This window comes from Labrus mixtus, chromosome 3, assembly GCF_963584025.1.
Source record: "Labrus mixtus chromosome 3, fLabMix1.1, whole genome shotgun sequence".
NCBI lineage: Eukaryota > Metazoa > Chordata > Actinopteri > Labriformes > Labridae > Labrus > Labrus mixtus.
In genome coordinates, this window is record NC_083614.1 from 2,143,362 (window position 1) to 2,165,633 (window position 22,272).

At 39.8% G+C, this 22,272-nt stretch overlaps 2 protein-coding genes across 2 annotated transcripts; one reads left to right on the top strand and one right to left on the bottom strand.

The window, feature by feature from the left end:
- Positions 1–566: 566 nt before the first annotated feature.
- Positions 567–13,274, bottom strand: lmnb2 (lamin B2). Its single transcript, XM_061028364.1, has 13 exons — positions 12,861–13,274; positions 11,655–11,791; positions 11,338–11,494; positions 10,753–10,878; positions 9,438–9,536; positions 8,951–9,022; positions 8,605–8,730; positions 8,289–8,509; positions 7,491–7,713; positions 7,146–7,253; positions 5,485–5,604; positions 5,054–5,131; positions 567–4,067 (listed from the first exon to the last, which is right to left on the bottom strand). Exons 1-13 carry the CDS (start codon positions 13,071–13,073, stop codon positions 4,032–4,034), a joined length of 1,716 nt encoding a protein of 571 aa, XP_060884347.1. The 5' UTR covers positions 13,074–13,274; the 3' UTR covers positions 567–4,031.
- Positions 13,275–16,083: 2,809 nt separating this feature from the next.
- On the top strand, positions 16,084–19,326 carry rpl36 (ribosomal protein L36). The gene is made up of 4 exons (XM_061028374.1): positions 16,084–16,190; positions 17,287–17,381; positions 18,300–18,434; positions 19,204–19,326. Exons 2-4 carry the CDS (start codon positions 17,289–17,291, stop codon positions 19,291–19,293), a joined length of 318 nt encoding a protein of 105 aa, XP_060884357.1. The 5' UTR covers positions 16,084–16,190; positions 17,287–17,288; the 3' UTR covers positions 19,294–19,326.
- Positions 19,327–22,272: the final 2,946 nt, after the last annotated feature.

Consider the following 22,272-nt stretch of genomic DNA (forward strand, 5'->3'; position numbering starts at 1 on the left):
TTGTGTAGTCTGTAACACGGATTGACTGTGTATTAACTGACCTGCTTTAAAACAGTCTGACGAGGTTTCAAAATAGTGTTGGGGCTTTACTAACAGCATGCAGATATGAAACTACACATTCTTTTGGCACATCAGCGTCACATTGTCATGAGTATCAGGACCCTGAAAAGATACTGCAAAAAACTTGGGCTTTTCCGCAGAAAAAAACACTCTGACTTGGAGGAAGTTGTCTCTTCTGTAGCAGAGGAAATGTCATGGTGATGAACGTTGGTTGGAGGGGCTCCCCCATTAAATGTTTGCCTAGGGCCCCATCTCACTCTAGAAAAACCAGAGGCAGAGCACAGCTGCTGACAGGAAGTGGCCAGAGGCAGAGCACAGCTGCTGACAGGAAGTGACCAGAGGCAGAGCCCAACATCGACGGCTGTTCTTGAGAGTTCTAATCAGAATAGAAACCATATTTAGTCGTTGTTATCAAACAAAACCATCGTTATTGTCATCATTAAGGTCATAGGTCTTTAGCTTTTTCTTAAAAGTGAAGAGGTTGAATGAAAACACTCAGACGTACGTATATGTAAAACGTTTATTGTGTACAAAAGTAACATAACAATAAAACAAACAACCCCCCACCCCGACCCCAGTGGTTAAAACTTCGGTGTTATAAAATTCCTGTTCAGTTGAAAGGGAAATCCTGAAAAATTGAAGGTTATGGCAATTATAAATGTTAGGCCCTTGTCTATAATTGGATACCCCCCCATCCTCCCAAATTCAGCTCAGAAAACAAGTTTCAATATCCTGCACTTAGTGAAGTTTAGGTTTGAAACTCAGTCACTACAGGATGAAATACATTTAAGGCCGAAACAGTTTTATTTTTATTTGCAGGTCAATAACACCAAACCTTAATCACCATAGAAATCCTAAAATAATACATGAAAGATTTCATTTCAACAAATTGATTACATTGACACAAATCTATAGAAAAACAACTATCAGTTTAAAGCACAGCATACAAGCACAAGAAAAATGTGTTTCCCAAATGGCCGACAAGTTGTGAGAGCAACACTCGATATAAAGAAAATGTAATCTATCAGAACATCGTCCACGAGTATCAAGTCTTGCTTCCACTGTTCGAATTGTGTGGACTTTAAAAAATGCTGGCACTGTTGCATTTTCCACAGAGCCAGTCACAGAAGACTTTGTAACAGAAGGCTACGTTTCACATAAAGTTTTAGCAACCCAGTGAGGATTAAAAAAATCAAACCCACACAGGTTCTGACTGAAGCCTTTAATGGGACCATTCATTGTTCTAGGAGCAGAGACGCTGCTCCGCATTGTGAAACAAGCGAAAGAGTCAATGTGGGAAAGTCTGTCTCACGTTAACCTAGCAGAGAAATCTGCTCGGTGTCAGTAACAACAGAACTCACACATATGAAAGAAGTTAGCTAACTCGACCTAACATGAGCTAGCTAACTTAGCTAAAATTTTAAAACTGCTTTCATACAGAATACGGTATGAGCTTGTTCCTAAAGCCCAGTTTCCACCAAGTGGTCCGGTTCAGTTCGGTACACATTTATTGGCATTTCCACTGTCAAAAGTCTCGATTTTTTGGCACCCTTCTGTTAGGGTACTGACCCGACCCTAAAGGTTGGAGCTAGAAACACTGCAGTCTGTTGATTGGAAGAATCTTTACTTCCTGTGCACGGCCGTAATAAAGGACAAACACAAAACGCACCATGTTTAAATATCCCCCATGGACGACCTCGGAGATGCAGATCCTCCTAGCAATCATTGATTTTTGTTTACTGTCACCTTCTTCTTTGTTGAATTTATTGGCGGTCTACACCATATCTCGCCGCTGTGAATTAGTGATGTGTAAGGGTTGACTTTCGAAACACAAGCAAGATCAGGATTTACGGTACCAAACTGTCTTGAACAGAACCGACCGCTTGGTGGAAACTGTCCTTTACGACAGCTGTAACAGGATCATGTCTGTTTGTCAATGTTAGCAGAAACTCTCATCTGCAGTGTACTTTAGACATTTACACCTACAGGTCAGTCTCTTGTTCTCTCCTCTGTGCGTTTCCTAACTCTATAGTCAGTGCAACTTCTGCCCAGGTCAAGGTTCACAGAAAGTCAACATCTCAGATGGCTCAGACCGGGAGCCACGTATAGTTTAGAAGGTGTTGGCGGCCTGAAGCAGAACTCTAAGACCCTGTATCCACCTGGTATTTTTTCTGGTCAGAAAAACGCTGGCTGTGCACTCTGAAGCGTTTGCATGAAGCGTTTGTGCTCTGAGAAGAAAAGCGCTGCACGTCCGTCCTGTCTCCATGACAACAGTCTGTAAACAACGGTCTCTGTATGAGTGACACTGCTCCGTTACTTTTTACTGCATGTTTTATATTTCAGATCGTTTATTTCCCGATCAGACATGGAGCGAGAAGGTTAAACTACGGGGAATATCAAACATTTAGAAAAGAACGCCAGTGGCGTCAACAGCGCCTTTCTGAAAAGTTTAAAGATTTTCAACTTGAGCACTCAGAGCGGCCGCACAAATAAGGCAGAGCGCTCAGAAGAACAGACGCTGGGCGCTGTGCTTTTTCTCCAGGCGGCTCTCTTCTTCAAGAAAACAACTGAAAAAAGACGCTGGTGCTCAGAAAAAAAAAAGACGCTAGGTGGAAACGGGATCTTACTTCCAAAGAGCGCACTGGGCTGAGACAAAAATAGGAAAACAATTATCTTTTAGAACAAGTAACAACTCCCCTTCACTGAAAGAGATAAGACTGTTTTTTATGGATTTGTTGTAGCACCTCAGATTTGAGAAACGTCTTGAGGGTCTTCATTCAAAAGAATCGAGTATCAACTGGCCACTGTGACTGATTCACAACTTCATTCCATAACTTAAAAAAATGGCTCCATTATTCTGAATTTTAAAATGTATGGTTGGGCTTCCAGGAGGACTGAGTGGCAACTGCCTTTTTCCCTCACTAAGAACCCCCTCCTCAAGTCCACACAAAGGCAGCAAAGACAACTGATCTCCACATATTTTTTATAAAAGACATCCGAACTCAAAGGTTGTCAGTCAAAACAAACCTGTAGTGTTTCTTAAAAAAGAGGAGTGTAACATGTGGCTGAGAACGACAGCTCTATCAAGGAACACATGGCATGTAACGTGCTCAGGATTCTGACAGAAGTCCAAGTACTGACCTCGAGAGCCTGAAAGGTACGGAGCGTTTTCTTAGCTATGAAGTTTAACATTTGTCATCAAATCAATTATCACTTTGCACTCTGAATTTGAGAAGTCAGTTTTCACAATAGCAAAATAATCAGTAATTTAAACTTTTCAAGCAGCCTATAATTTGCAGATCTTTAAGATTTAATCCATATAAAGACAATACAGAGGTAAAATGTGCAGCCAGGAAAAATCCATCTGCGTAACCAAATACATTTAATTTAATATTACATTTAAAGGCAGGGTTAGACGGAGTAGAGGGAATGCTACTTGGAAGTTTTCGAAAATGACCAACCCTGCCTTTATGCCTTTTAGTCAGAGTGATGGATTTGTAAAAAACTTCATATTTTGTTGAAATCTGTACTTCATCATTTAACACTGATGGTTGTGAACACAGTGAATCTTATTTATCTCAATAATCAAGTTCTTTTAGGTCTTCTGTGCAAACCCTTAGACGTCGTGTTCTACTTTGCAAAAAGGATGAAACTAAAAAGCTTTCAACTAAGAATGAATTGAAGCCAATCAAATAATCAATGACTTGGAAAGCGTGGTACTTTAAAATGGGCGGGACAATTTGCTGACATTCTCACAGTTGATGTTTGTATCCAGTGTTCACAGAGAAAGATGATGTGATGTTTGAATCAGGTCCAGGTATTTCAGAGGCAGCTTTACAGAGTCCTTAAAGTCTTATACTGTCTTTAAAAGTTAAACACCAAATGGTGATGCGATGGACATGATCATATCTGAGTAGTTCTAGAGAATAGAATATAATGGAGATGTCAAACCAATCGTCGACTTCAAGGCTTTACATGATGGCACATTCTCTGGAGGACGCCTTGCCCTGTGGATAGAACAAACACAATTATCATGTAATGTGCCATTTCATTTATCCTCTTTGGTCCTCTTTCAATTAAAATAATTGATAACGAATATTACGAGAGTACCATAAAATCTGGAATATAAGTCGCAGTTTGTCTTTAAATGTCTCTCAGAGAGAAAAACAAGTTTAAGCTTTCTTCCTGCTTCACGATTACATCGTGTTTAGCTAAGTCTACAACGTTCAGTTTGTGTCGCTCTTATAGTCCGTCTGTTTTCTCTACTTGCAACAGTACGGTAGTCGAGCTCTCAGCCTGCAGTGAACGTTGCAAAGCACAGACTCCTAGCTTGCGAGCTCGCTGCCCATTGATACCATTTTCACACCGCTGTTGCTCACCACTCGTGTTATAGGGAGCCTACTAACTGAGAATTATGTCTGATAAAAAGTGGAAAATGGCTAAACGCCCTTGGTCTTTTAGTGGTGTTATGTAAGACCAACTGACAACAATATACGATCATGCTTTTTTTGATGTAAATAAACCATGACAAAAATTAAATTTCCCCCTCCCCTTTATCTCGTGGTAAATCAATTTAAAATTCAATACAACAGCCCTTCAATGAACCCAGCCATCATGAAAGTCACAATGTTCAGCTTTGGCTGAATCATTCCTTACACGTGTAGACTTACATATACAGAATATCTAGAAGTTACTGTTGTTCTACCTGGTGCATTATACATCATAGAGCGCTCTTTTTTTACTTTAACCTCATCGATACAAAGGGGGAGGGAAACTAATGGAAACTAAATACAAATCCACATTATCACAAATTATTACATTATTACAAACACAAGTGAAGGACTTAAATTAGGAAAGGTTTGCAAACTAAATTTGTTTCATACACAAGCAACTAATATAGACATAAAGAAGTCAAGCTGTTTAAACAAAGGCAAAAACACTGATTATGCATTATTTTAAAAAGGCAAGGAAGGAAGGAAACAAGTATACTAACCTTTTGAGCCACTTCCTCCTCTTCTTCTCCATCATCTACCTCCACCTGAGTTTTGGTTACACTCCTACTCGCCACCTCCTGCAGAAAAGATGGTAAATGGACTTGAGCTTCTTTAATTCTTTTCTAGTCTTCTGACTACTCAAAGCGCTTTTACACCGCAGGACACACCTACACATTCACACACTGATGGTAGAGGCTGCTGAGTAAAGAGTCCATCAGTATTAACTCATCCATTCATACACTGATGATGAATAAAAAAAGAAACACATCGGACACGTAGCTGCAGGAGCTGGAACTCCCGACCTTCTGGTTGAGAGAAGACCGACTCGACCACTGATCCACAGCCGGCCCAACAACATTAAATAGGTCATGTCTTGTTGTGTGACCCAAGCCAAAAGCGATATTGATTAGTTAAGCATTGATGTCTTTACCTCGCCATCAGCGTTGACTAAAGTGGTGATCATTTCATTTCCTGTGCCCCAGGAAGCCTGGCTCTTCCACAACAAGTCAGATGGTGGACTGTGGGCCATGCCAGCATCGGCAGACCACACCTGTAAACACACAGAGAAGGTAATCATATAGTGATGTAAATGAACTGTTTATGCAGTAAAGCTTCATAAAGTACTCCGAAGATTTTTCAATATAGTCCTCTGAATATTAATTTTAGGGGTTTGACGATACACTCAGCTAACATGACGAGATGATTAGCGATAATGAGTACACAAGAATGAGAACGAGACTACACTCAGTGTTTCCCACACATGGACGATACCTCTGCAGGACGCCCAGATATATATAAGGCCACTAAAGTATTTTCCCCAACATTTTTTAATCACTAAAAGAAAGAGAGATAGAGAGATGTCTGCTGGTAATGTCAACGTCTCATTTTAAAACAAAAGCTTTGCATACCTCCGTTTAAATATTGTTCTGCAGCAGCTTGCTGTGCTGATGTTATTCTGCACTCGGGTTTTATGTCTCTTGATGAACCATTACATCACACTCACCTGTCAATCATGTCAGCTACGCCCCTAACTACGGAAAACACATATCGTTTTCAAAATCAAAATGGAGCTGTTAAATTTTTTATTTTTTTTTAATCACCCCCTGTACAGTGTGTGCCAGTGATGACAATAACTAATCAGACTTATTTGATTTTTGTATCAGGCTGTATTCATGTTGTTATTTATGCTGTAAAAACTGCTTTTTTTTTGCCAGTCATTTGACTTCAGGGGTTTCTGCAGCCAGCCTCTAGTGGACACTCGACGAACTGCAGGATTTTACACTTCTGCATTGGCTTCATTTTTCAAGGCCAGAGGTTTCCACTTGGTGCAAACGTATCAAAAAAACTGTCTACGTCACAAAATACACACAAGCGGATAAATACATCCGACCGCGCTGCAGAGTCAACCTCTCTTTGCACTAGTGCTGGTTGTGCACATTTAAATAAGCCTTTACGCATTCATTTGGGTAAAAACTGTGCCGTTTATATGAAACATCATTTGAAAGTGTCTAAATGACAAACAGCAGTGCTAACAGCTACGCACAGTTAGAGTGGAGACCAGAGGGCAACAGCCCGCAGTATTTATAAGATATGTCACACAAACTTTTCCAGTGATTAGGAAAACAATTCCACCTCTGTATGTCTTTAAAAATAAAGAATAAGTATAATAAGTCTGTAAATATGACTTTAGAATTTCTATTATTAATATAGCCAGGGGTGAGATAAGTCCGGGGCTCGACACTCCATTCACGTGTGTTGAGAGGCTCTGGAGCCGCACAAGGACGCAATGTTTTTGTTTTTCAGAGTTGACCTTGTTTGCTCCATTCAGAGGGGAAGCTTTGTTTTTTATGTTTCAAGTCTGGCATCAAAATAAACCCGTTGTAAGTGGCCAAAGGAGCCTTTTTCTAGTTTCATTGGGCTTGAAATGAGATGAATACAAAAGTCGCACCAGTTAAAAACATGCTGTGTGTAACATAGGAGAGGTGCAGGTGTGTGACTGTGCCAGTTCCCATAGGAGAATGGAGGGAAGGTGAGCAGGCTGCACTGAATTCAGCACACTGTCTCTCTCTGTTTCACATGTTTTGTTCTCACCGTGACGGACTGTCCAGCCTTGAGGACAAACTTTGGTGAGAACTTGTAGGTGATCTCATCACTGCTGTCGACCTGTCTGTTCAACCTCCAGTTGCCCAAAGGCTGGTCCTGTAAAACACAAGAAAGCTCAAAATACAAGTGCATAATCTTCCTAATTTCTAAGCAAACTGCTGATCATATTCACTCAAACAAGGAGGCTAAACTTATAGCTCAACAGCAGTAATCTGAAAAATCAGATCATTCGAATACCCTTAAATTCAGTTTTTTCAGCTACTGCTGGTCGTCTGCAAAGACTAGAGAAATAATAAACAGTTGTTTTTTGAGTCAAAGTCCAGTCTTTCACACCTGATCAGTATCGTTGGTCAGTGTGACTGCGTTTCCATCCATGTCAGTAGGTGAGATGGTAACTGCTCCACTGGCTGTGGCCTCTTCTGACACCAGCAGCTGTCCTTCTCCTCGTCCCCCCTCTGACACATCCTGAGCCTCCGCTTCCACTCTCTTTCTCTTGGAAGATCCTGTTACCCTGGAAACAGTGACTCGAGCTGATGGGCTGGGGGACAACTTCAGTCTAAAAAAAAAAAAGAACACATCAGACACAAGAAGTTAGTATCTATCCATGACTTCCTGAGTCATATCATTGACACATCAAGGTCCAAACTTTAGCCTTCTGCCATTTTGATGAGAAATTAACAATAGCCACAATAAAATGTCTACTTCAAGAAATATTAAATATTAAGACGGTTTAAAATCCTGACAAAAGGATAAATTAATGTTAAAGGCAGGGCCACCCCCTCCCCTCTATGCTCCCTCAAAAACCCTGTCCCTCTGCTCATCTCTTGCATTGTGTAGAAACTACATCGTCTCATCAGCGATAAGTAAACACTAAACTTCATAAAATCATAATAAATAATAATTTATCTATCTTTATCAAATAAAGGTAAAAAAGGCAAACAAAAAACTTAAAAAGTGACTTTAAAAACCCCTCATGTAGTTAAGCCTATAGATGTCCTGAAAACATGTAAGAAACCCGAAAATGTATTAGGAAAAGACTGTTATGTTTAAGTTCATTTAGTAGGCATATTTATTCATTGATGTTTGTATGTATTCCTTGAATGATGAACGTCATGGTTGTGTGCGAGTTACCTGTGCTCCTCCCCCTCCAGCAGTTTCCTGTATGCATTGATCTCCATGTCCAGGGCCAGCTTCACATCCAGTAGTTCCTGGTATTCACTGAGCTGAGCGTTCATCCTCTCTCTCAATTCACTCATTTCCTGTTCTTTTCCTTCAATAGAACGACGGTGCTTTTCTCTTTCAGCTGACAGAATTTCCTCAAGCTCTCTGATACGATCCTCGGAGGCAGCCATCTATAAATTCAAACACACACATGCACCATCAGCATAACTGTGAGAGTGGTCAAGGACTTCTAAAATGAGTGTGTAAAGGTGTCATTATACATTACCTGCTTCTGCAAAGCACTCAGCTGATATCCAAGACCCTCTATTCTGGTACGGGACTCCAGCAGCTCCTCCCTGGCTGTGCTCATTGCCTTGTCATTTATCTCTGAGGACACCTTTGCATTTTCCAGCTAGAAGAAGACAGACTATTTGTAAGAAAGGGACCGTTTTACATATTCAGGATGTATGGAAAAGACAGGACTGGGGAAGACTGGAGGTTTGCCCTCAGGCTGACATCACTGAACTGTTATACATGTCTGTTCTTTTATACAATGACAATAAAGAGCATATATATCCACTCTACCACTTTTTTTTCACTTGAAAGATGAAAAAAAAAAGAATGTTTCCCACCTTAGCCTGGAAGGTATTCTCCAGTTCTTCCTTATAAAGAGATACTTGTCCATCATGTGTCCTCCTGAGGTCCTTGTGGGAAAACACAAACCTGATTAATTCTCAAATCAAACCTTGTCTTTCGCAAACTTATCGCCCACATTTGAAATTCATACTGCCTTGTTTTTAGATCATTTAATTTCTGACATTCAAAGTCATTTTGCATTATACGGTGACCTTTAAACACTTAAGCTTTAAAGACCTCTGTCACATAATAGTCGTCACAAATGGATTAATTTGTTTTAAAGACCGAGCCAAACATGATCATACGTATGTTGTAGAGATATGGTCATAAACAGACATGACATGTTGCTTTGCCATTTGCCACAAAATTGCAATTCACAGGCAAACTAAGTTTCTGGGCATTTCATAGATAGACCTGGGGTAAGCACTTTTATTTTTAATTTATACACACACACGCACAATAGAAGTGACAACTGAAGCTTACCTGTAGAGCCTGCGCCAGTTTAAACTCATAGTCCTGCCTGACTCCAGAGTCCACCTCAACTATCCGCTGCTCCTGTCGACGTCGAGACTCACGCACCTCCTGAACACAAGAAGAAAGATGGCGGAGTTTGAAAAGTTTGACCCCATATTCGACTGCTGCATTTCCATCTCTTTTCTCGCTTGTCTTTTTAAGCTATTGTTTTATTATAGCTTATAAACTTTTACTCAACCAGAGGATCGTTTTACAAGGAAGCTGTCACTCTGTCACAGAGATACAGTTCAGTCATTTTCTCTGATAAACCTGAGGGTTGTTACCTACAGATTTTTTATTTTATTTTTATTTTTTATACATCAGGCTCCAACATTAAATAACCATTTATTTAAGTCCAGTTTGTTCTTCTGTCTGTATGCATGGACATGCTCCTCTGTCTCGATCTCAACCTCGTAGGGGGTCAGGAGGTTAATCTGTAATCTGGTGCTGACCCTATTCAAACTTTAAAAGGGATCACTTGAGTTTTAAATTCTTAAAACACTGGAAGCCAGTGAAGTGAATTTAAAACTGGATTGTTGGACCTGGTTTTGAATCACTGTAGACACTGACACCAGCTCTGACACGAGGAGGAGGCGGGGCGCTCTTTGTGTCAGTGAGCATGTAGGGCTCTAAGAGTTGCACAAGAAGTAAACTGGGGTTCAAATTGCTCATTAGTTTTCTACCGTGGCTGTTTAGTAGAGCCAATTCACTCGATTATGCACAAAAACCACAGCACTGGGGAAAGATTTTCATTCGTCTTAAGAACATTTTGAATCGTCCCCGGGATGACGGGAAGTACTTAGTCTCAAGCCCTGAGATTGCATACTGTACATCAGAGGTGAAATTCACCGGTTTCATCACGATACGATATCGAGATTCAAGACTCAAGATTTGAATTTGTCACATGCTCATACAGATGTGCAGTGAAATGTAACGACTGTTCTGCAAAGCCATTCAATAAAACACTCAAAATGTACTATTAGAACATATAATCAGTAAAATGTATATATATATATATATATATATCTATATATATATACACTGTATATGAAATACAAAATATACAAAAATTATATTTTTTGGATATGGACACGATATTTGCCAATATCAGAAAGTCTGCCGTTTTGATTAGGGACCTATGACTGATTTCATGTACCCATACAACAGTTACATTTCACCTAAAGAAAAAAGGCAATTTGATATGTTTTGACAAAGCTATTGTTGAAACTGGATTCCTTTAACTCAACAATATGTGCTTTATTATTTATTTATACAAACACTGTACCTCTTCAAACATGCTCTTCCTGAACTCCAGGTCTTCACTCAGTGACTGACAGCGGTTTTCCAAGTCTACACGCATCAGCGTCTCTGCCTCCAGCTGGCGCTTAGCAACAGCATGGCTGTCCTCTGCCTATAAAACAGGTAACAACACAAGACAAAAAGTCAACATGAGCATAAGCAATCACCCATCATATGCAAGCTGTGGAAGAAAAATCTGAAATGACTAAACCAAAATACTGGCATACTGTATTCTGGGTTATTATGGTATGTAATGAACGTAGATTTATTGTTTTATTCTAATATACAATCCTCAATTCTGTTGGTTGGTGCCCCTCCTGTGCAACTTAATGGTTCCACGGTTTCTGTTTCCAATCCTGACTGATATCACCATCAGTAGTCAGAGAACTGAGCATTGTGTGTCCCCTCCATGTAAACATGTAAAGGCTGTGCTCCCGACAGCAGTGGGTTGACTAGATTTAGCAAATATAATAAAAGGCACTTACGTCTAATCTTTCTTTCAAGCACACAAATGTTTTCATTACACATTTTCCCCTGATCCTTTCTCAAAAGAAAACGCTGTAGTACCCACCTTAGCCAACAAGCTCTTGACATCAGCCAGCTCAGAGGTCAGAGAAGAATTTTGGCCTAGAGCTGTAGAAAGAGCTGCTTCACTTTTGTTCAGCTGACCTTCCAAACCATTGGCCCTGGACAACGCTGCAGCAAGATCACTCTCCTTCTTCTTGGCACTGGATCACAAGAACAGAAGAAGGACCCGACAGTTATTACTTAAAAAACTATCCACTGACCCCGCCCTACCAAATGACCCAAGGGTTTGCCTTACACTAAAAAGAAGATGATTTTTACAATATGATGTGAACAGTGAAAAGGTGTACAGTGTCACATTACCTGCGTGTCACTTCTTCCAGTTCAGACTGAGCTTTTCCAAGGTCTATCTGGAGCCTGGCTCTATCTCTAGCAGTTTCATCCAAAACCCGTCGTGCATCAGCCAACTCTGCCTCATACAGAGCCTTCAGGCCGGACACCTACAGAATGAGAATAGACAACAGGATCTTCATTATTATTTCATTAATTATTTCTTCTCTACTCATTCAATGTAGCCCAACTATTTATAAATAAACATAGCCATCGATATATTTTTATATTTGACCAGATTTTAGAAGGCTGCTGTACGGGATTGCTGAAAACAAAGTTTTGTTCTGCCTTCCTATCTTCATACTTGAAAATGGGTTCACTCATATTAAATCTGCTCCTGATCAACATCTTTAAATTTAGAAAAGAGCATTTTGGTGGAGTGGTTCTATTATCAATCACAGTGTCAGAAATGCCATTAAACCCGTGAAAGTAGGAGTGATACAGTACAATTTCATTTTAAGACATGTAAACATAATCTTCCTTCACCAGATATTGATTTTTCTTTGTAAAACCAAACACTATCTTACACACCAAGATGCACAGCCACCATGGATGCCATTTGAGTTCATTTAAAGTTATTTCTTGCTTTTTTCCTCCAAAAGAATTGATAATATTGATGTTAATCAAAATGCTATCAGTTTACAACCAAAACACACCAGAGCAGAAACCTTAGAAAAGCACCACAAGTGAAATCACACAAATCTTTAGTTTGTGTCGTTTATTAAAAGGTGTTGCTGTGCTTCAAGGTAATAAGACATTGACTTATGTTAACGATGTCATAATGAAAACAGGGACCAAAACACCCGGAGGTCATATTTAGAAATTGGCGCGCATAACCACCCGCTCAATCCCCCGTCCTGTTACGTCACATGCGGACAGGAAATGTAATAATATATGTAAAGTTATATTATGTATTTAAATAAAAGTGTGAAAGCGAAAAGTACTTCCATCAATGCTGATTAACTTAAGATGATTTGTCACCATAATCAGGTAAGTGTCGATTTATGGCCAGTTGCTGAAATAATGTAATACTATACTGGTAAGGGATAGTTTGTCAACATTTATTGGTGTGCACTTCAACTGACTCTTTCTTAACAATATGTGAGCGTAATTTCAGGATGATTCACTGAAGCTCACGTTAAGTGATTTTACATGTGTATTACTATTTACTGGTCTCACCTCTCTGGTAGTCACGTCCTCTTTCTCAGACACTTTGACCATCAGCCGGTCGTTTTCCAGTTCCAATGACCGCACACGGTCGATATACACGGCCAGTCTGTCGTTCAGGTGCTGCAGATCCTGTTTTTCTTGTAAGCGTGAGATCCGGGTCGGGGAGAGAGGTGTCGAGGCCGCCGATCGGCCAGCATCGCGGCTTGGGGTAGAAGTCGCCATAACGGTTCTTTACACAACCCTAAGTTTGCTATACCGCTCCGTGAGCAAATAAAAACAAATGTACCTGAATTGTCCGTGAAACAAGACACAAAACGGTGTATCTTCGAGAGAGAGAGATAATGTGTGTAAATGAGTCTACTCGTGCAGGCTCCCTGAGAGTTGACTCAAACAGTGTTTCCAAGATGGCGGACACCGCTATTAGGACCGCGCCAAAAGCAGAGGACGCTTCCTGTTTCGCAATGGATGATGGGAGAGTCGGAAACAAAGAAACTGAAACGTTACCTATTAACAAAAATGTTAATTGTTATAGAAACTGCACCATTTTCTGACATTTTATAGCATAACGTAGTGTTCCGGGATGGAATACTGCACACAACCTTTGCAATCTTTCGCATTGATGACAGTGGATGGTTGGATGTGGATTTTTCTCATCACTTTGTTTAGTTTAATAACTTCATTATAATTAAGAAATGTATGGTCACCGAATTATAGCCTGAATTATTTTTATATCCTACTGAATCTAAAATAAGCGATCAAAATTGTTGTTACAAACCGTTAAGAACGAATGTCAATAGGTGAACGCCTGAACTTAAATATGTACAACAGTACGTGAATGCATCACTATTCAAAAACTCTTCAGTGAGTTATTTCTGTAACCTAACTCTATTAATATATTTATTTTTATTTAATCAAAGTTAACAGATGTATGGAACGGACAGGACGGAAGCAAGTAAAAAGCGAGGAGGGTAAGTTAAACTCCCTCTCCAGTTAACCAAGTTTAACAGACAGGCTTTTTTAAATTTATACCATTGATCCCGCGAGGGGAAATTCAGTTTTACACTCTGTTTAATGAACATGAACACACACATGCACAAACAGGATCTTCTATGGACGTGCACTAATGGAGAGGTGTCAGAGTGAGGGGGCTGCCCACAGCGAGCGCTCCAGAGCAGTTTAGGGTTTGATGCCTTGCTCAAGGGCACCTCGGCAGTGCTCAGGAAGTGGACTGGCACCTCTCCAGCTACCAGACCATTTTCCGGACTTGGTCTGTGCCGGGACATGTCCCTACAAAATGAGCAACTGCCGCCCCAATGTTTTATGTTTTATGTTTTATGTTAGCCTCTTACAAACACATTTTCTTCTTCCCACAAAAATGTAATAGCCTATGGAATAATAAAAAAATATAAAAACAAGCAACTTATTTGTATATAAAAATGGGTCCAAAACAGAATTGTGTTTATTTCTAAGCTGATAATGAGAAAGGTCACTTACTCACATACTAATACATACAAATAGTTCTTACAGACATCTGTTATTCCAATACCTGCAGGAGAATATTATATAGTTTTTGATACTGTTATTTTAGGCTGTAGTACAAAACTGTAGTATGTGTCAAGCGATCAGTCAATAGGCAACTTAAGACTGATTCTAAATACTTTTAAGATAAGACAACATATGTAACAAAAATGTTGTTAGACACTTGATTTATTGCTTTGCAACGCCTTGTAGCAAACACTATTGGAATAATCACTTTTTCTACATCATTGGGAACTGATATGGACTCATTGTAACAAATATTTGATCAACACTAAAGTCACTGAAGTTTACTTAAATTGGATTCATGTAATTTAACCAACAAATGGATTTCTTGAAAAACATATAAATGACTTTTCTGAATCTTGTTTGTTTTCTAAAACTAGCTCAGAGACTATTCATTTATTCATAGGAATGTAACTATGTTAAACATTTCTGGATTGATTTTGAACACCACCTTTTAAATAACAACTATTATATAAACGCAAATGTTCTGAAAGAAAAAACAATATCCATCAGTTTAAAACTTAAAAACTTGACAGCATGGGTCAGAATCAGATCAGAGATTCAGTTGTTACCGTTGCTCTTAACACAATACAGCAGTAGGAAATATAGAAATAATTTAAGGATGTAAAAATAAAATAGAATAGAGATACGCTCTGCCAATGATCCAACCTTCACAACAGGGTCCTAAGTCTCTGACTAGACTCTTCTCCTCTGTCGCCCCCCGGTGGTGGAATGAACTTCCAAACTCCATTCGATCTGCAGAGTCCCTCTGAACCCTTGACAAAATGTTATTGATACCCCAACAGAAGATTCATTGTCATCTCTGTTATTGTGATATTGCAAGGAATCCCTCACTCAATTTGCGAAAAATGATAACAAAGAAAATACATAGGCCCAATATATATTGTTTTTAGATATGTTTTTTGGTTGAGTTAGCAAATTAGAGCTAGCACAAAAAGGTAGAAAATGTAAACTCAGTTATTGTCCACTCAGTTATTTGTCTGAAAATGTTTACCATAACAATGACCATGAGTCAAAATGTGTTTAATGAAATTTAAGGAATTTGCATAATATCAAATTCTTACAGTATCTGTGTCATCTTATTGTAAAGCATACAGTTGTGGTATACCATTTCAGCTTAAAGAAATGAAATAATACAAATTCTGTAGGCCTATGAAACTGTCAGCAGCAGATATGCAGCATAATACAGGTACTTGATGCAGATTCTGTAAGGAAGGGTTAGGTTAGGGGACTTGCAAAAGGGTTTAACTTTGATCACAGTGTTGGCAAGTCTGTGGAATGAATTCCCCTTTTGTCGAAATGAAAAGACTGAAGAGAGATGAATAGACTGAGAATTGTTTCTTTTTTGACAAAACAGTTCTTGATTTTTGCAGACATAATATGCAGTTTAAAAAGTTAAACTGCAATATAGGCCTTTTGTATCGCAAATCTCAGCATATCACAAAATGTAAAAAATCAGAATGAAATCGTATCATGACTCAAGTATCGTGGAAATATCGCATTGTGGGGCCTTAGGTGATTCCCACCCCTAGTAAACCATATTGAGGCATGTTATATATTTTTTTTACGTAAAAACAATATACATGTTCATTCGATTAAAATGCATTAGATGTTTAATTGATTTAATCTTGGACAGAAAAAACAATGATAACACCTCCAGTCCAGCAGGAGCACTGCTCTGATAACGCTACACGAGTACTTCCGGGTCAGACCTTTTTTGTTCCTGCTTCGCTCTTCCTACAGTCCTTCCGGTCTGACCGCCATCGCAGATAGCAGGTATGAATTTAATGTAGACAACTATCAGCTAAACCCGTGAATAATCTCCGCCATCCGTAGATTTCTGTCCAAAAAGATACAAGTATATTAAACTACTGCCTTAACCAGACATATTTTCATCATTATTGTACCACTGGTGTAAAAGACATTTAGCAAAGTATCCGCGTTAAAGCATCGAGTCTGCCTGCTTCTTTTGGCCCAAGCTACAACAACACGAGTGAAATCCATTGAAATAAGTCATTTTCACAAGCTGCGATCCGTGTTAATGCAGAGTGTTTAAGTGAAGCCAGGGGAGCCCGTCTTTCAGATGTTTTTTTGTTGTAAGGTATCCTACAGAATTCACGTCGCAACGTAAGCTTCAGTGTGCTTATACCTGAGCGTTGGCTTCTATACGTCGGATTTAAAGTCTCCCCACACGAAACCTAACAATTGAGACTGTCTCTTGTTGGGTAAGAAAATAATAATAATTTATACTTTATTGATCCCGCGAGGGGAAATTCGTTTTTACACTCTGTCTAGTTAACATGCTACACAAACATGCACAAACAGGATCCTATGGACATGCACTGATGGAGGGGTCTCGGGGTGGGGGGGCTGCCCACGGCGGGCGCTCCTGGGCTGGGGGGGGGGGGGGGGGGGGGGGTTGGGTGCCATGCTCGGGGGCTGGACTGGCGCCTCTCCAGCTACCAGACCAATTTCTGGACTTGGTCCGTGCCGGGACTTGAACCGGCGACCCTCCGATTCCCAACCCAAGTCCCTACAGACTGAGCTACTGCCGCCCCAAAAAGTAAAAGAAAAGTGAACTGATGTATGTTAGCAAAGCCTTAGCCTAACAATAGCCATACCATGCAGCACCTGCACGTCATGATTCATGATTTTCTTGGAGAAAAAGTAGTGTGTCAGAAGTTTGAATGCAGCGCTGTGTAAAGTGCAGCTGTAGACCTCGTAATTAGAAACTGTAGAAATTATTGGATGATGTGGTTAGTTGAGGACATAATGTCATATGCTTGTTAGGTTGTGACTGTTTCACTTGATGTGTGGTTGTAAGAAAAAGCTCATGTTTTTCCCCTCACTTACATTTGTGTGTCTTCAACAGATATGGCTATTCGCTACCCTATGGCCGTTGGCCTTAACAAAGGCCATCCAGTCACCAAAAATGTCACCGCTCCAAAACACAGCCGCAGACGTGGGGTGAGTACATCCTGCTGTACGACTGAAGTGTCTCAGTTAAAGGTGCACTATGTAGTGTTGTTAGAGAAGTGTACAGTGGTATGTTCATAACTCACACTCACAAACTGTACTCAGAGGAACATGTGGTCCCTGTAACTGAAGATAAACTGATACACAAGAAGTTATGGTGGAGGACCTGTAACACTCGTGGTAGCTTTTAAGCTCCAACAGTCTTCAAGGGACCCATTTTTTTTGAGTTTGTGTATTTAGTTTTGAAAATATAGCACATAATTGTTTCACTTCTCCAACTTTCACCACCAAATCTACATAGTGCACCTTAAAGAGCGATCGAAGGTGACTGTAGTTTCTCAGGTTTTCCTTTTTCAGTGCTGATGCTATTTTGAATCAGAAACACATGGATGAACTCAATTGTCAGTAAATTATTTAGGAATCAAGTTTATTTTGAAAGTTGATTTAAGAACTTTGATACCAAATGTGATCAGTTATTGGTGTTAAAAAAATTACTGTTCTCAGTTTCTTGACATTGGAGTTTTGTTGCTGCTCAGTTATGGCAAACTAGATCTTTGCCTAGTAAGGTAATAAGAAACATCAACAATGGCGCTTGAGAAATATTCACTTAAAAAAAAAACTTACGGAGCAGGTTGTTGTCTCTTTAACACTGTAGGATGTTTTTATTAACCATTAGGAATGTTTACTTAATCCCTTAGATTTCCATTTAGAAATCAAAGTTTATTCTATGTAAGCCAGTTTTCTCATGTTCAAAGAACGTGGACTGTTTTAGTGTCTACATGCTGCAATTCAGGCTTTAACTTTAGAGCTTAATATGTACCATGTCAACCACAATCATCTGTTAGGGTTTCAAAAGGTTCAACTTTTGAAATAGTGGATTGTATTTTAAACCACGTCCTTCTTCTCCAGCGCCTGACCAAACACAGCAAGTTTGTCCGGGACATGATCCGTGAGGTGTGTGGGTTCGCTCCGTATGAGAGGCGAGCCATGGAGCTGCTGAAGGTGTCAAAGGACAAGAGAGCCCTGAAGTTCATTAAGAAGAGGGTGAGTTCATTATTCTGTCAGCTGCAGTTTTATCATGATGCATTCACCATAAACACATCTCAAACCTGAATAAAACATTATGTCAACTATGCTCTCATATTCAGCAGACATTATTTTGATGTGAAAACAAAAGGCTCAATGTTTTTATTCATTCATGGCTACAAGTTAAAATGTCATCAGGCTGCACAAGTCATGGAAGTACGTCATTATATATCGACATACATCCTCCAAAAGTCTTTAAACTGTACAACAGAATGTGTGGAATTATCCGCTGTAAATGACCATGCAGTGCTCCTCACATTGATGTGGTCTACATTTCTTTCTCTGCTTTAAACCATGTTCATACTGTCAGATGAAGCTCTAGTTAACCATCTACTCTCACATTGAGTTCTGCCAATTCCTTAGTTTACCAAACTTTAATCAGGGATGACATGTTGGAAACAGCTATTGTGTAAAACCTGGAGATAAACAAAATGAAATAGCAATTGAATGATTGCTTTCAGGCTCGTTGATATTTGTTCTTTTATTGCACTTTGTACAAAATTGCAGGAGCAATACAAAATAATTGCACGTTGCATAACTGTCTGGCCTAATTGTATTGATGGAGCCTTGTTCTCACACAGCTTTATAAATCTAGAGTGTGTGTGTGTGTGTGCTCTTTTTGTTGTACTCTTGAACATTTGCAGTTAATTTCACATCCCACTGCCTACTTAGAAGAAAGAAATCTCAGTTTTCCCAACACTGAACTGAGTCTCCGTTTCTTCCTCAGATTGGTACTCACATCCGTGCCAAGAGAAAGAGAGAAGAGCTGAGCAACGTGCTGGCTGCCATGAGGAAGGCTGCCGCCAAGAAGGACTAACTTGTCATTTAATAAAGTTTGAGAACTACAAAATCCCGGCTGATGGTCTGTTTCTCCTTCTGCTTTGCAGATATGTCAGCAGTCATTTGGTTCTTTGTCTTAATATATGGTTCCATGCTGCTCTTTTCGGTTTAGAAGTAGGGCTTTTAAAAACGGCTGTATAATGATTAAAATTTCTTAAAGGCTTTAATCCTAATCACAAAACACAAGGAACATGAATCAGTTGAAAGTTGAAAAGCATTTTTTATGCTTCTTGTTAAGATAAAATATGTCTGATCATTTAGAGGAAACAAAGCTAGTTTACTGAAACCTGAAGAACTTTTTAGGGTTCTGGGATTTAAGTGATCACCATGAATGTTTTAGGCTTGAAGATATATTTAAAAAAAAAAAAGTTCAAATAATCTTTTACTTAAACTTACAAACACGTCTTCCAGGTGTAAAAGTTTACACTGAGGTGTATCACTCTCCAGAGGTCATAATTCATGACTGCTGAAACACAATCAAAGCAGTATTGTTGTGGGTAAAAAAGAATCAGTGAACATTGAGAAATATGTTCACTTTCGACCTGAGCCAGACCCTTCAGTCAGTGGTACACCCTGCAATACGCTGCCTTCAGTTATTTAACATTTCCTTTAGGCAAATGGAGCATGTTCACTCCTGAGCCCTTGTTTACATAATAAACTTTTAATATAGTAAAATAGTTTTGTGTCACTTACATAATCAGGACATCTTGCAATCCATTCAAAGTGTCATTTTGTGTACAAGTCGATCATCTTCCTCTGTCAAAGGTGTTCCATCTCTCATCAACAGGCCCTTTCCAGCCACAGTTCAGTATGGACTTTTCAGTAGACTGAACCCTTGTGGTCACTCAGGAGGCTCAGTAGACTGAACATTTCAGTGTGTAGACATGGTCCAGACAGGCACCAGAATGAGGAGAACAGTTGATTTAAGTGACTTTGAACGTGGTGTGGTTGTTGGTGCCAGACGGGCTGGTCTGAGTATTTCAGCAAATGCTAATCTACTCTGATTTTCACACACAGCCATCTGAAGGGTTTGCAGAGAATGTTCAGAAAAAGAGAAAATATCCAGTGAGCGACTGTTCTTTGGGCGAAAATGCCTTGTTGATGCCAGAGGTCAAAGGAGAATGGTCAGACTGGTTCAAGCTGCTAGAGAGGCAACATTAACTCGAATAACCCCTTCAACTGAGGTCCCTGTGTACTAATTAAGCATAATTTAAAACACCACAGCCTACCAGAGCATTGTTTCTGACCATGTCCAACCCTTTATGAACACAATGTACTCATCTCCTGATGGATACTTCCAGCAGGATAACACACCATGTCACAAAGCTCAGATCATCTCAAACTGGTTTCTTGAACATGACGATGAGTTCACTATACTCAAACGGCTCCACAGTCACCACATCTCAGTTCAATAGAGCTCCTTTGGGATGTAGTGGAACAGGAGATTCCTCTGATGGATGTGCAGCCGATGAATCTGCAGTAACTGTGTGATGGTATCATGTCAATATGGACCAAAATCTCAGGAATGTTTCCAGCACCTTGTTGAATCTATGCCACGAAGAATTAAGGCAGTTCTGAAGGCAAAAGGGGGTCCAACCCCGTACTAGCAGGTACCTAATAAAGTGGCTGATGAGTGTAGATTGAATGTGTTACCCAAGGACACATCGGACAAGTTGCTGCAGGAGCTGGGGTTTGAACCCTTTACCTTCCAGTTGAGCCACAGCTGCACCACTTTACAAAGAGAGCAGGTCCAGACTGTTCCTTGTTATATTATTTAGAGACCCAACATGAACCCACCATGAGAAAAGCACTTGGCAACATTAACATAAGTAATAGTGGCAAGGAAAAAGCTATGTGGTATTAGTATGATAGTGTATTTATATTACCAATGTGATTACACAGTAAAAGGGGGGACTGATCATTTGAAGTATAGCAGCTAAAGTTGAGAATGTCTAGAATTCACATTAAGAATTATAATAATGGTAATAGATATGAGACAGATGGTTACTTGAGGCTGTTTGAAACACATTTCAATGTATTGAAACCTTAAAGCTTTACATGATTCAGACGTGGCCGATTTGAGAGACAGGTGGGTTCAACTAGCTGTCTATTAGGTGTCACCTAATCTCTTTTTGATCACTGAAGTTATCACCTCTGCTTGTTTGAGCTTGTTTTACACTTTTCTAGTCTTCTGACTACTCAAAGCACTTTAACACCGCAGGTCACACCTACACATTCACACATTGATGGTAGAGGCTGCTGAGTAAAGAGTCCGTCAGTATTAACTCATCCATTCATACACATTCACACACTGATGGTAGAGGCTGCTGAGTAAAGAGTCCATCAGTATTAACTCATCCATTCATACACATTCACACACTGATGGTAGAGGCTGCTGAGTTAAGAGTCCATCAGTATTAACTCATCCATTCAAACACATTCACACACTGATGGTAGAGGCTGCTGAGTTAAGAGTCCATCAGTATTAACTCATCCATTCATACACATTCACACACTGATGGTAGAGGCTGCTGAGTTAAGAGTCCATCAGTATTGACTCATCCATTCAAACACATTCACACACTGATGGTAGAGGCTGCTGAGTAAAGAGTCCATCAGTATTAACTCATCCATTCACACACATTCACACACTGATGGTAGAGGCTGCTGAGTAAAGAGTCCATCAGTATTAACTCATCCATTCACACACATTCACACACTGATGGTAGAGGCTGCTGAGTAAAGAGTCCATCAGTATTAACTCATCCATTCACACACTGATGGTAGAGGCTGCTGAGTAAAGAGTCCGTCAGTATTAACTCATCCATTCACACACTGATGGTAGAGGCTGCTGAGTAAAGAGTCCGTCAGTATTAACTCATCCATTCATACACATTCACACACTGATGGTAGAGGCTGCTGAGTAAAGAGTCCATCAGTATTAACTCATCCATTC